Source organism: Thamnophis sirtalis, unplaced genomic scaffold (genome assembly GCF_051295495.1).
Source record: "Thamnophis sirtalis isolate CommonGarterSnake01/CBP01778 unplaced genomic scaffold, rThaSir2_p1.2 scaffold_12, whole genome shotgun sequence".
Lineage (NCBI taxonomy): Eukaryota > Metazoa > Chordata > Lepidosauria > Squamata > Natricidae > Thamnophis > Thamnophis sirtalis.
The window spans coordinates 53,870,727-53,882,839 of NW_028261392.1; the positions used below are offsets into that span (position 1 = coordinate 53,870,727).

The window sequence follows — 12,113 nt, forward strand, 5'->3', positions numbered from 1 at the left end:
TTCCTATCAGGATTGTTAGAATCTTGCAGGAAAACAGGACTCAGAATGTTCATACAATCATATGGCTGGAAGGGACCTTGAAGGTCTTCTAGTTCAACCCCCTGCCCAAGCCAGGAGTCCCAATACCATCACAGACAAATAGTTGTCCAATCCTTTGTGGAAAACTTCCAGTGACAGTGCACCTACAACTCTGAGGCAAGCTGTTCCATTGGTTAATTCTCACTATCAGGAACTTTTTAGTTTCAGATTAGAGCTCCCTCTAATAAGCTTCCATTTATTGCTTCATGTCCTGCCCACAAGTGCTTTGGAAAATAAGTCAAGATTAAGATTAAGATTAAGATTAAGATTAAGATTAAGATTAAGATTAAGATTAAGATTAAGATTAAGATTAAGATTAAGATTAAGATTAAGATTAAGATTAAGATTAAGATTTAGTTTATTTGTATGCCGCCCTTCTCCAGGAGGGACTCAGGGCGGCGAACAACTCAAAAGGGGAAAAAGGGGATACAAACACAATACACGTAATTAAAATACACAAGAGTCATACAGCCATACAAATGGAGAGGGGAGGGGAACTCATCAACCCCAGGCCTGCCGGCACAGCCAGGTTTTGATGGCTTTCCGGAAGGCCTGGAGAGAGGTGAGGGTCTGAATCTCCGCGGGGAGTTCATTCCAAACCCCCATCTCTCTGTGGCAGCCCATCATATACTGAAAGATAGCTATTATGTTACCCCTAATTCATTTCTTTGTTAGGCTACATATACCCTTAACTGATCCTCATATGATTTATCCAGTAGATTCCTTACTATATTAGTTGCTCTTCTCTACATTATTTCTTTTTTTGTATCAAGATAATGAGAATTAGATGCAGTATTCCAAGTGTGGCATCACTGGTATAATATAAAATGGTACTATCATTTCTTGCAATTTTGATGCCACCCCTCTGTTGATGAAGCCTAGGACTGCATTGGCTTTTTTGGCAGCTGCTCATACTTAAGCAGTAGTCCACTAGGAGACTTAGACCCATCTCACAGTTACTATTATTGAGCCAAGTACTGCCTATTCTATACCTGTACATTTGGTTTTTCCTGCCAAAGTTCAAGATCTTATTTGTCTCACTACTGAACAGCATCTTGTTAGCTAGGACCCAATGCTCAAATCCTTCTGAATCTTGAGTCTATCCTACAAAGTGTTAGCAATTCCCCCTAATTTGATTTCGTCTGCAAATTTTTTAATTTTATTTTATTTAGTTTGTCAAACATATACGAGATAACAGATATAAACATGAATATGAACACAAGAAATGGGTACAAATAAATGGGGACAGTAGGACAGGGATGGTAGGCATGCTGGTGTGCTTATGCACGTCCCTTACAGACCTCTTAGGAATAGGGTGAGGTCCACAGTAGACAGTTTAAGGTTAAAGTTATGGGGGTTTGAGGATGTAACAACAGAGTCAGGTAGTGCATTCCAGGCATTGACCACTCTGTTGCTGAAGTCATATTTTCTGCAATCGGGTTGGGAGCGGTTTACCTTGAGTTTGTATCTATTGGTTGCTCGTGTATTATTGCGGTTGAAGCTGAAGTAGTCATTGACAGGTCGGACGTTGTAGCAGATAATTTTGTGTACTATGCTTGGGTCAGACCATAGGGGGGGGCATAGTTCTAGGTTGTTCAAGCCCAAAATTTCAAGCCTGGTGGCATATGATATTCTATTGTGAGCAGAGGAGTGGAGTACTCTTCTCGTGAAATACTTCTGGACTTGCTCAATTGTATTAGTGTCTGAAATACAGTGCGAATTCCAGGCAGACGAGCTGTATTCGAGAATTGGTCTAGCAAAGGTTTTGTATGCCCTAGTTTGCAATACAATGTTACTGGAGAAGAAGCTTTGCAAAATTAGGTTAACAACTCTCTGTGGCAATGCTGTTAAAGTGAGCTCTTGCACTTAGATCATTTGAGATGAGTACTCCAAGGTCCTTGACAGAGTGAGGGTCATCTACGTGGTCGTATCCACCCAGCAACAGAAACCAGAGCAGGTTTTAACTTTCTTTCTTTCTTTCTTTCTTTCTTTCTTTCTTTCTTTCTTTCTTTCTTTCTTTCTTTCTTTCTTTCTTTCTTTCTTCCTTCCTTCCTTCCCTTCCCTTCCCCTTCCCCTTCCCCTTCCCCTTCCCCTTCCCCTTCCCCTTCCCCTTCCCCTTCCCCTTCCCCTTCCCCTTCCCCTTCCCCTTCCCCTTCCCCTTCCCCTTCTTCTTCTTCTTCTTCTTCTTCTTCTTCTTCTTCTTCTTCTTCTTCTTCTTCCGCTGCCACAATCCTATTTTTGTCAACAACTGCATGAAAAAGTACTGCTGAGTTTTGTCCAAACCAGTCCCTTAGGTTTTGAGGGCCATGATGTTCTTTTTCTGCTTGGACCTCATTTGCCTTCAATCTTTCCCTAGAGGATTAAGTAATGCTGTATTTTTCTGGGTGTCACATCACATGTCCAAAGTATTGTAACTTTCACTTTTTAATGGCTTTAATGCAGAGGTGGATTTCTGCCGGTTCACCCCGGATTGGGCGAACCAGTAGTGGCGGCAGCAGGAGGCTCTGTCCACCTGCCCGGACACTTCTGCACATGTGCAGAAGCATTGCATGAGTGCACACATGAGCAAACGCACAAGTGCACACGATAGTCACAGTAAAACTTAAGATGCCCCTAAGTCAAATTTGTCTTCCAATGATTCAATGGGCACATTCATGGAGTCCTTTGGAACGGTACTTGAAGTAGGTTGTTACTATCTTCTTCTAGGATTTTGTTTTAGCTTTCCAATTTTGCCTGCAGCTTTGAAATGTCCTCCTGGTTGCTCATCCAGATACTAGTCATGCCTGACTCTTGTTATCTCATTAGCCCAAACAAAGTTAGTTAGTTAGTTACCGTATATACTCAAGTATAAGCCGAGTTTTTCAGCCCACTTTTTGGGCTGAAAAAAGCCGCCTCGGCTTATACTCGAGTCAGTGAAAAATTTGCCCGAAATGGAGGAGAAAAAGGGGTGGGGCCATGCCACTGGGTGACGCTTGTGAATGGCCCGGCACCCCTGTGAGTTTCCCCTCCCTCTGTGTCAGTTTGCCGCGCAGCACGCACCGCACCATCCCCCCTCCTCACGTTCTAATGTAATGCAGGGCTGTCTTATGATTCCCCTTCCTCCCCCTCCTGCCGCTCTGCAACGATGTCCCACCTCCTCCTTGTTATGGCAAGCAGCCACATAGCGATGTCCCACCTCCTCTGGTACAGTGATCCAATGATAGGAATCACTGTGCCGTGTGTCATAGGAGGCGGGACATCGCTCCTGCGGCTGCACGGGACATCATCATCACAGCGGGACATCAGCATCATGAGGTGAGTGAAGTATTTCATTGAATACACCGGTATTGTGTGATAATAATTTGTTATCCAGAGCAAATTTTCACAATGGCTACTGTATATTTAATGGGCACAGGCAGGCTGTATATGTTATTCAATGGGCAATGGCATTATTGGTATCTATTTTTATTTTTGAAATTTACCGGTAGCTGCTGCATTTCCTACCCTAGGCTTATACTCGAGTCAATAACTTTTCCAGTTTTTTGTGGTAAAATTAGGTGCCTCGGCTTATATTCGGGTCGGCCTATACTCGAGTATATACGGTAGTTAGTAACATACAGCAACAGTTCTCTATGAAATGGGTTATTAAAACAAAGGTTCTTTGCACCTATAACCAAGGTTCCTTGTGAACTGGGGTGTTCTGTGGATGCTGCTGGATCTCCAGATGCCTGCCAAATAGAACCATAGCCACCATATGCATCAGCAGAACATCAAATATATATTCATTGGAGAGTAAAGAATACAAGGGACTAGTCCTGCAGACAAGAGGGGGGGAGGGGGGAGGGAGGGAGGGACTGATTAATCCCAGCCTATTTGCTCTTGTTTTCTGGAGGCCCCTTTGTCTTTCCTCCCTCAATCTATTACAGGTGTCCAGTTCTGAGATGACCTAATGACTTATGCTTTAATTCTTTGAATGAAGACAAAGAGAGGCATGGAAGCTTCAGTTTGAAGCCTTGTCCTCATTCAAGGGGATCAAGAACATCAATCAGATGAAATATTTCCATGACAATAGCTTTGTTCATCTTCCTGGGCTCTGAAGCATGCCTATAGAAATGAAGGAAGAACCGAGTCATGTGGTGTAGGGCTTGAAATGAGCCCCAGAGAGTTCTGTGCTTGGTACACTAGCTGATGAGTGGGTCAATGGGGATTCAAATAAAAGTCCTGTTCAACAGCAAGCAAGAAAGATGAGGGAAAAGCTAATGCTAAGAGCTCCCCACCCCTGAATGCCAGTGACAAAAGGAATATTGATGGGGTTTAGCTGCTTTTAACAGTGAACTACATTACTACAGTATAGAAGAAGAGTTAATTTACTTCTGCTAGTCAGAAATCTTGTGATACTCAGGCTATATACCAAGTGAGCAAGGCCCTTGCTAGAACCATGGTCTGCTCATTTCCAACTCTGATTGATGTCTTCTGGGTGTCTTGAGAGAGAGAGTTGTTCAGGAGTTAAGGGGACATGGGTGAGTACTCTGTGCTATTCCTGATGTCCAGCTTATTCTTGACCATGATGCTTTGTCTACTCCACAGGTAGGCTCTATTTATTTATTTTTTTGTTTCCAATCCTCTCCTTGGAGAATGCTTGCCTTTCATATGTAACTAAACCTTATTATGTGAAAACCTCTTGATTTAGGGCAGGGCTGTCAAACTCCTGGCCTGCGAGCCGGATGCGTCACATGCTGGCCAAGCCTGGTTTAGCAAAGGGGGAAAAATTCCAGATACATCATGTGACCCCGCTGTGACGATGTGAGTTTGACACTCCTGATTGGATTCTGTTTCCATAAGTGATCAATAATTTGATTCATGTGTTCCATCTTGGTGCTGGCTACCATCTCTGGAGAAAGGAAGGGACTTGCTTAACCACTATTCATTTATGTTGAGCTCCCTGAAGAATGGAACAGTGTCTCCCATGCTTTCGAATCAGGGGGTATCCCTCTTTAGAAGATGACATGTACTTGATGTTCAGCCTTTTTTTGTTACCTTTCTCAAGAATACTTTTTAAAAAGTTGCAATAATGAGTACCTAAGAGAGTTGAGCCAATTTTAGGGATTCACTGGAATAATTTTCAGTGCTGGTGGTTAATACAATGCTTTACTGTTACTCATATATGTTTTTTTTTCCATTATGGAATGTTATTAAATGTTTAGGTTTTCAAGAAATGGACTTAAAAACATAAAAGCAATTCTTTTTATTCAAGCTAGCTCCAGTCCTTTGACGAGTACTGCTCCATAATGGGAAAAATTGGCAATCCTGTTATTTCTAAGACTGTGTTTCTCTGATGCCCATGTACATAATCCCATCCTTGGAATCTTTCAAACTGACATTTATTCCACAGTGTAATTCTTAGACCAGATAAAATTTATGCACTGGGGGCTTTTTAGAAGCAGAACTATAAATATGAAAATGCCTAGATAAAAGTGCAGTGTCTTTTCTCGAGATGGATTTTCCATCGTTATTGTACCACTGAAATGATAATGATAATTATTGGTTTATAATTGTGATATGTATGTGAAATGCAGTTTATGAAGTTTAATGTGAAAGTAACATTTATTTTTAATTGTTTTGATTTTTATTCTTTTACAATAGAATAAAATATGCAAATTAAAATAAAAAACCCTTAACTCTATTGAATGGGATCTACTTCAGTAGAGTTTTGCTAACAATTACAGTCTTAGTATAATCTGTTTATGTTTTTTTACTGAGAGGAAAGTCCCACTGTTTGCTTTATAATTACTGCAAGCTTAGTGAATGGGTTCCACCACAAAAGCACGTAGGACAAAATCGCGCTCGACAAAAGCGCGCTGTGACGTCATCACAGCGCGACGAAAAAGATCGAAAAATTGTAAAAATAAAGCGAAAACCTTACCCTAAGCCCCCCAAACCTAACCCTAAACCTAACCCTAAACCTAACTCTTAACCTAACCCTAAACCTAACCCAAAACCTAACCGTTAAAGTAACGAAAAACCTAACGCTAACCCTTATCCTAACCCTAACGCTAACGCTAACGCTCTAAAGCTAACCCTAACCCTTAACCTAACCCTAACCCTAACCCTAACCCTAACCCTTACCTTTATGCGAATCGGCTTGCTTTAATTTAATTTTTATTAATTTTTATTTGAATTTTTCGATCTTTTTCGTCGCGCTGTGATGACGTCAAAGGCGCGATTTTGTCGATCGCGCTTTTGCCGTCCGCGCTTTTGCCGGGTCACGAGTGAATGGCCTAGGAAATACTTACAATAAACATAAATCGGGCTCCATTGGTTATGCGTAGATACAAGTCATTCTAGTTCTCTGTTTCCTCTTCCTGCTTATCATCTTCTCCACTGGCAGTTAAGTACTCATATATCACTGCACCTACTCCCATCAGCCAGGCCAACACAGTGCCAGCAGAAAATATACCAAAGCCAACTAACCCAAAAAAGAGATAGTCTTGATTGCTGAAATGAACGTAGCACTTGTAGTAGAGTTCTTCCTGCACCTCTTCCAGCATGTTCAAGCCATGCATAAATACAGGGCTGTAGCAGGTGACATTGGCTGGGTCTGCAGAGAAAACACAGGAATGACAACAGGCCTTGATTTATGCTAGAAATCATCAACATACTTAAGTACTTGCAGGAAGGGATACTTAGAAGCTGTCAGAATGCACTGTAATTAAAAAGTGGGAAGATCCCCGAGTTCATTTTCCACTAGAGGGTTTGAGCCCCATAGAATAATATATGGTTATTTGGATTTGAAGAGTCGCATTCAGAGTTAACTGATTACATCATGCCTCCTGGTGGTCAATATAACTGAAAATGCCACCCAGGATGCACTCTTTGAAGAAAACAAAAACAGAGAAATCTCCTGTAAAATCCATACATGTGGGCAGGGAGGTACATGCTTAAGGTGGATACCATTCTGGGAGCTAGCAGCAAAAAATGCCTGGAATCTTCATCTTTTATAGGCTTAGCAACTACTTCAAATTTTGTGCTATCATTCATAATTCTTTATCAATAAATTTATCAGCCTCTGTTTTGCTCTGCCTTTCCTTTTGAACCTCAATGTGAAATCACTGGGTGAGGTAGTTCATCAGTTCAAAGTCTAGTATTATCAGTATGTTGATCATACCCAGTTGTACATCTCAGCCCTGGACTGCTTAGATATGTATGGGGTCCTTGAGGTCAGGGATGGTTTTGCTAATAGTCTTGGATGGGGTTGTGGTTTCCATTCAAGATAGGTAGGTGTGCAACGTGGGATCCTCTTGAGCTACTGTTCAAACAGCAAGGAAGACTTTTGCACACATTCATTTTGTGCATTAGTTGCACCTTTTCCTTAATCAGAAGATCCTTCAGACAGTTACTCATGTCTGGTTCTCCCTGCAATATTTGGTACATGGGGCTGCCCTTGAAAACCACCTGGAAGGTACAACTGGTTCAAAATGCAGGGGTGTGGGAAATAAGCCTTGTTACATGCCCATGTGTTATTGCTGCTGTGCAAGCTTGGTTACTAATTGGCTTCTAGGTGCAATTAAAGGTGCTGCTCATCATCTACAAAGCCTTTCATGACATAGGACCTGGTTACTTGAGGGATTGCCTGTCTCCAATTGTTTATGCTTATCCAGTACACTCAGGCAGAGTGGGTATGCTCCCAGTCCTGTCCATTAAATATTATGACTTTGTGGTACCAAAGAAATGTGCTTTCTCTGTCACAGCCACTGTCCTCTGAAAGAACAACTCTTCAGATCGTGACCCGACAAAAGCGCGAACGTCATAAGCGCGCCGACAAAACCGCGGCGCTAAAACCGCGATGTCAAAAGTGCGTCAACAATAGCGCGCCGACAACAGCGTGCCGACAGAAACGCGATTTAAGTTAAGGCAAGGTTTAGGGTTAGGTTTAGGGTTAGGGTTAGGTTTAGGTTTAGGGTTAGGTTTAGGGTTAGGTTTAGGGTTAGGTTTTGGGTTAGGTTACAGCGTGCTTCTGTCGGCGCGCTGTTGTCGGTGCGCTTCAGGGCTCATTCGTCGCTCCTTCGTCGCGCGGTTTTATCGGCACGGTTTTGTCACCGCGGTTTAGTGAGGCGCGCTTTTGTTGTTCACGCATTTGTGGTGGAACCCTTCAGATACATATGGGGCCAACTGTCCAAGTATTCCAGAGGTTTCTTAAGACATAGCTCTGTTCTGAGGCCTGGGGTTAGAATGTGTGTGGCATTCCTGCTGAATGTTTATCTGAATGTTATTGATGGTATTTTATCTAGGCAGCCATGTTTTAAATTATGTATTTCAAATATTGTAAGATCCTTAGGGCCTTCTGGAATTAGGTAATATCAAAATCTAATAATTTAATTTAAATTAAATTAAATGTTGCCACAGCAACAACTGTTTGAGGTAGCTTGTGCTGAGAGAGAGTGAGTGGGCCAAAATTATTCAGATAGCTTTCACACCAAAGGGAACACTAGAACTCACAATCTCTAATCCTGTACTTTAAATAAACCTGACTTCAGGATGCAATAAGAAAAACCGAGAGTCACATGCCATGATTCCATTTTAAAGTACTGCAAATATAAAGCTGCACAAATACACCATCACACGCAAAGCAATTGCTATGTTTTTTTCCCCAGGCTTTTATGAAGCCTGAAAAATGGGGCTGTTAATCAGTAAGAGAACGCTCACACAAAGTCCAAAGTATTTTGCAAGTATGCACAGTCTTTTATTTTCTACAGGTCAATAAACTACTAACCATAATTTGTTCTGAATTAATTTGAATTGAACTTTGTTCTTGTATAGCAACTATTGTGAACTCCATTGTGGAAATAACACTAGGGAAAGAACTAACCTCACAGTCTTCTACCAGAGACTCAGATTGTATTTCATAAGTCTGAAATCTCTTCTGAAAATAATATATTGAACATCACATTTAGTTTAGCTCTCATCTTTTTTATAAATTTCAAAATGTTTGAAATGCTTTGGACTTTGTTTCTCAGGACCTCTGCAGGTTATACTATAGTGGAATCCAATGAATTTTGGGATGGTTTAAGGAAGGTATAATCAACAGACGCAGATGAAGTGAGTGTGACTTATATTTCCTATGTACATTTGATTGTTATCCAACACACACATTTCTAGAAATAAGTTGAGCATAATTTATCCATTGTCACATTGACTATTCTGATTAGCAGTTGTCCAAGGCAAAGGATCTCTCCCATATTTTTCCTATCTTTTAATTAGAAATGCAGAGAATTAAATCTTAGGTCTATAGAAGTTGTCTACTATTACGATTATTGTATTCTCTCAGTGGAGTGGCAGAAAACACTTCATTTGCCTTAGATTCTGTCCTAGAAGCACGGAAATGGGGGTGAAACCACCAATCAGAATGCATTTCTTACACAGGAATGAGACGCTCTGGGGTGGGGCCCAACAGAGGGCATAAAACCAGGGCATTCTCAGCATCTTGCCCCCCTTTTCATCTTCACCCAACATCTTGAAGCATGTGATCCCCCTTTTCTGCTCAGGAGCTGAAGCCATGTGATCCTGTCCACCATTAAACCATCTTCCAAAGCAGTCTCCATGTTTCCATTGTCTTTCCCCCACTTGGAACTGAACCCAGAAGGACACTTCTTCCAACACATGTATTATATGTATGTATGTAACATGAAACATGCATCCATTATCAACAATTACAAAGATCTATTGAGTAAGCATTTTATGAAGACACACAAATAGACCTACTTGCTTTAATTTTTCGGTGGTTATATATCACCTGCAATCTATTTTTACTGTTAAACAGAGCTATTTTAGACATTAATACATGGACTTTCAGATCCAAGCTCTTCATGGCTTCACAGAAATGTTAAATAGAGTTGTCTTATCTTGACCTGTGATCACTAAAATCAGCAAAAATTTAACATGTTCTGCATTTTTTTGCTATCATGTTTTTGTTGTTTGGTCCAGATGTGGTATATCATTCAGGTTTTCAACCAACAATATAGAATCATCTGTATACATAACACATGCAGTACATATTCACATCCTAACCAATACGTCTGTAACATCACTACAAGATTTTTTATACATTCATCCTTAAATATATTAAGTCCTGGAATATCATATACCCTTACCTTACTTCTGGAGAATGGCATGAATAGACCATACAGATGACAGTTAACTGAAGCCACTAAATTATCAGTGTTATCTTGTTCTAGCATGGAATGGGATATATCTTATTTCAACTAGGGAAAAGAAAAAGGAGCTCGTGCTCCTGGATCAACTTACACTAAGCATTAACATTTAACCATCACCCTCATATAAGCCAGAAAAATGTGTTTATTTCACACACACAATGCTGCTCTTTGACACAGAGTGAACAGCAACACTATAGTTGAATTGTATGACATCAGTGAGAAGTGGAACTCTCTTAGCCAGTACATTATCTAGTTTTTCAATCCTATTTGCCTTTCTGAGATGCATGAATAGGAATTGACTATTGAACAATACTGATGGAAGAAGCCAAATACTATAAAATTGCATGTGTAAGCTGAGATATTTGTGAATTACATGATGTTTTGCCACTCTTAATTACAAAGAAGAAGATGACAACAATACACAGCAAAATTTTAAATATAATATATCCCTTTGTTTTTAATGCAAGAATCATACATATCATTGGAGGTTAAGACTGGTCTGCTGCTTGAGCAGGGAGTTGGACTAGAAGATCTCCAAGGTCTCCTGTTCTCTCTGTTATTTAATGTAGAAGTTTTTAGTTTCATTTCAACTCCGCAGGTGTAAAATGTGTCAGTTTACATTCCTTACTTTATAAGCTGAGGAGAAACAGCAGTAGTTCAGTGCAAAATTGCTGATTATACAATACTCCTCTAGTTTGAGAACAGAATACATCCATAATAATCCCAGTTTTTCAAACTCACCTAGGACAGTTATGCCACTCTCCTTTAACCAGCTACAGAGTTCCATGAAGGAGCAATTGCAGAACCAGGGATTCTCACCTAAGCCCAGGCTTCTCAGATTAGGCAAGTCCCTGATCGTACTTGTATCAATGAACATCAAGCTGCAGCGGCTCACATCTAGATGCCTCAACCAGGTATTGTTAGCAAAAGAATCCTTCTCAATCTCCACCAGGCTGGGATTGTCTGAGAGTTTTAGCACCATCAGACTGCTGAGCTGTGAAAAGGTGCCAAACGTTACCTGTGTGAGGTTGTTAAAGCTGAAGTCTAAGTAGATAAGCTTGATCATACTGACAAAAGTGAAATCCAGGTCCTTGCCTAAAGTGTTGCTGCTGCAATCTAGGTAAACCAAGTCACTGAGAACATGCAACTCTAGTGAGGGCAAGGAGCTGAGTTTGTTTTGAGCCAGAACCAGCTGCCTGGTATCCAGTGGAATTGTAGTTGGGAACTTTTCCAGCAGTTTCCCTGTGCAATTGACAGTTAGATATTGGCATGTACATTCCTTGGGACAGTTTATGCTTCCTACTGTCCAGCTGATTCTACTCAGGAGCACCACCATCCATACATTCTTGGAGCTGAGAGAAAGGGGCATGATGTGGCATTGCACTTCCTTCTTTGGATCCTGATAGTTTCCATGAAGATCTGGGCCAGGAGCCATGGATTTTCCAGACTTATCCTGAGGGGAGTTGTGGCTGGTTTTTCTTCCTGATGCTCTCTGCTCATCAAGAGCCCTGGCAAATGATAAAACAAAGAGAGAGCTTCTATTCTTAAAAGTGCAAAACAGCTACTTGCTGTTAGAAGATCTCCATGTCATGTTGGCTGCCAGTTGACACCTTTATGTCAGCTCCAGGTAAGTTCATAGGTTCTTGGCACAGTCTGCATACAGTGGAAGGTGTATGTGTACAAGTAGTTTAATTATATGCCAACTTTCTGTTTCCAGATAAATCGGGTAAATTCTAAGAAGGACCAAAGTCTGGGGGCAGGTATCCTTTATAATTTACATATGCTCATTCCCCACATATTAAAAATATGAATTCTTTTTTTTTATTCCAAGTTTTTTATTTTATT

General features: G+C 40.8%; 1 protein-coding gene across 1 annotated transcript; it reads right to left on the reverse strand.

Annotated features, from left to right (window-relative positions):
- Nucleotides 1-6,331: 6,331 nt before the first annotated feature.
- LOC106537741 (leucine-rich repeat-containing protein 52) lies at nucleotides 6,332-11,801 on the reverse strand. Its single transcript, XM_014051961.2, has 2 exons — nucleotides 11,010-11,801; nucleotides 6,332-6,655 (listed from the first exon to the last, which is right to left on the reverse strand). The coding sequence occupies exons 1-2, from the start codon at nucleotides 11,701-11,703 to the stop codon at nucleotides 6,399-6,401; spliced, it is 951 nt and encodes a 316-aa protein (XP_013907436.2). The 5' UTR covers nucleotides 11,704-11,801; the 3' UTR covers nucleotides 6,332-6,398.
- Between the last annotated feature and the right edge of the window lie 312 nt (nucleotides 11,802-12,113).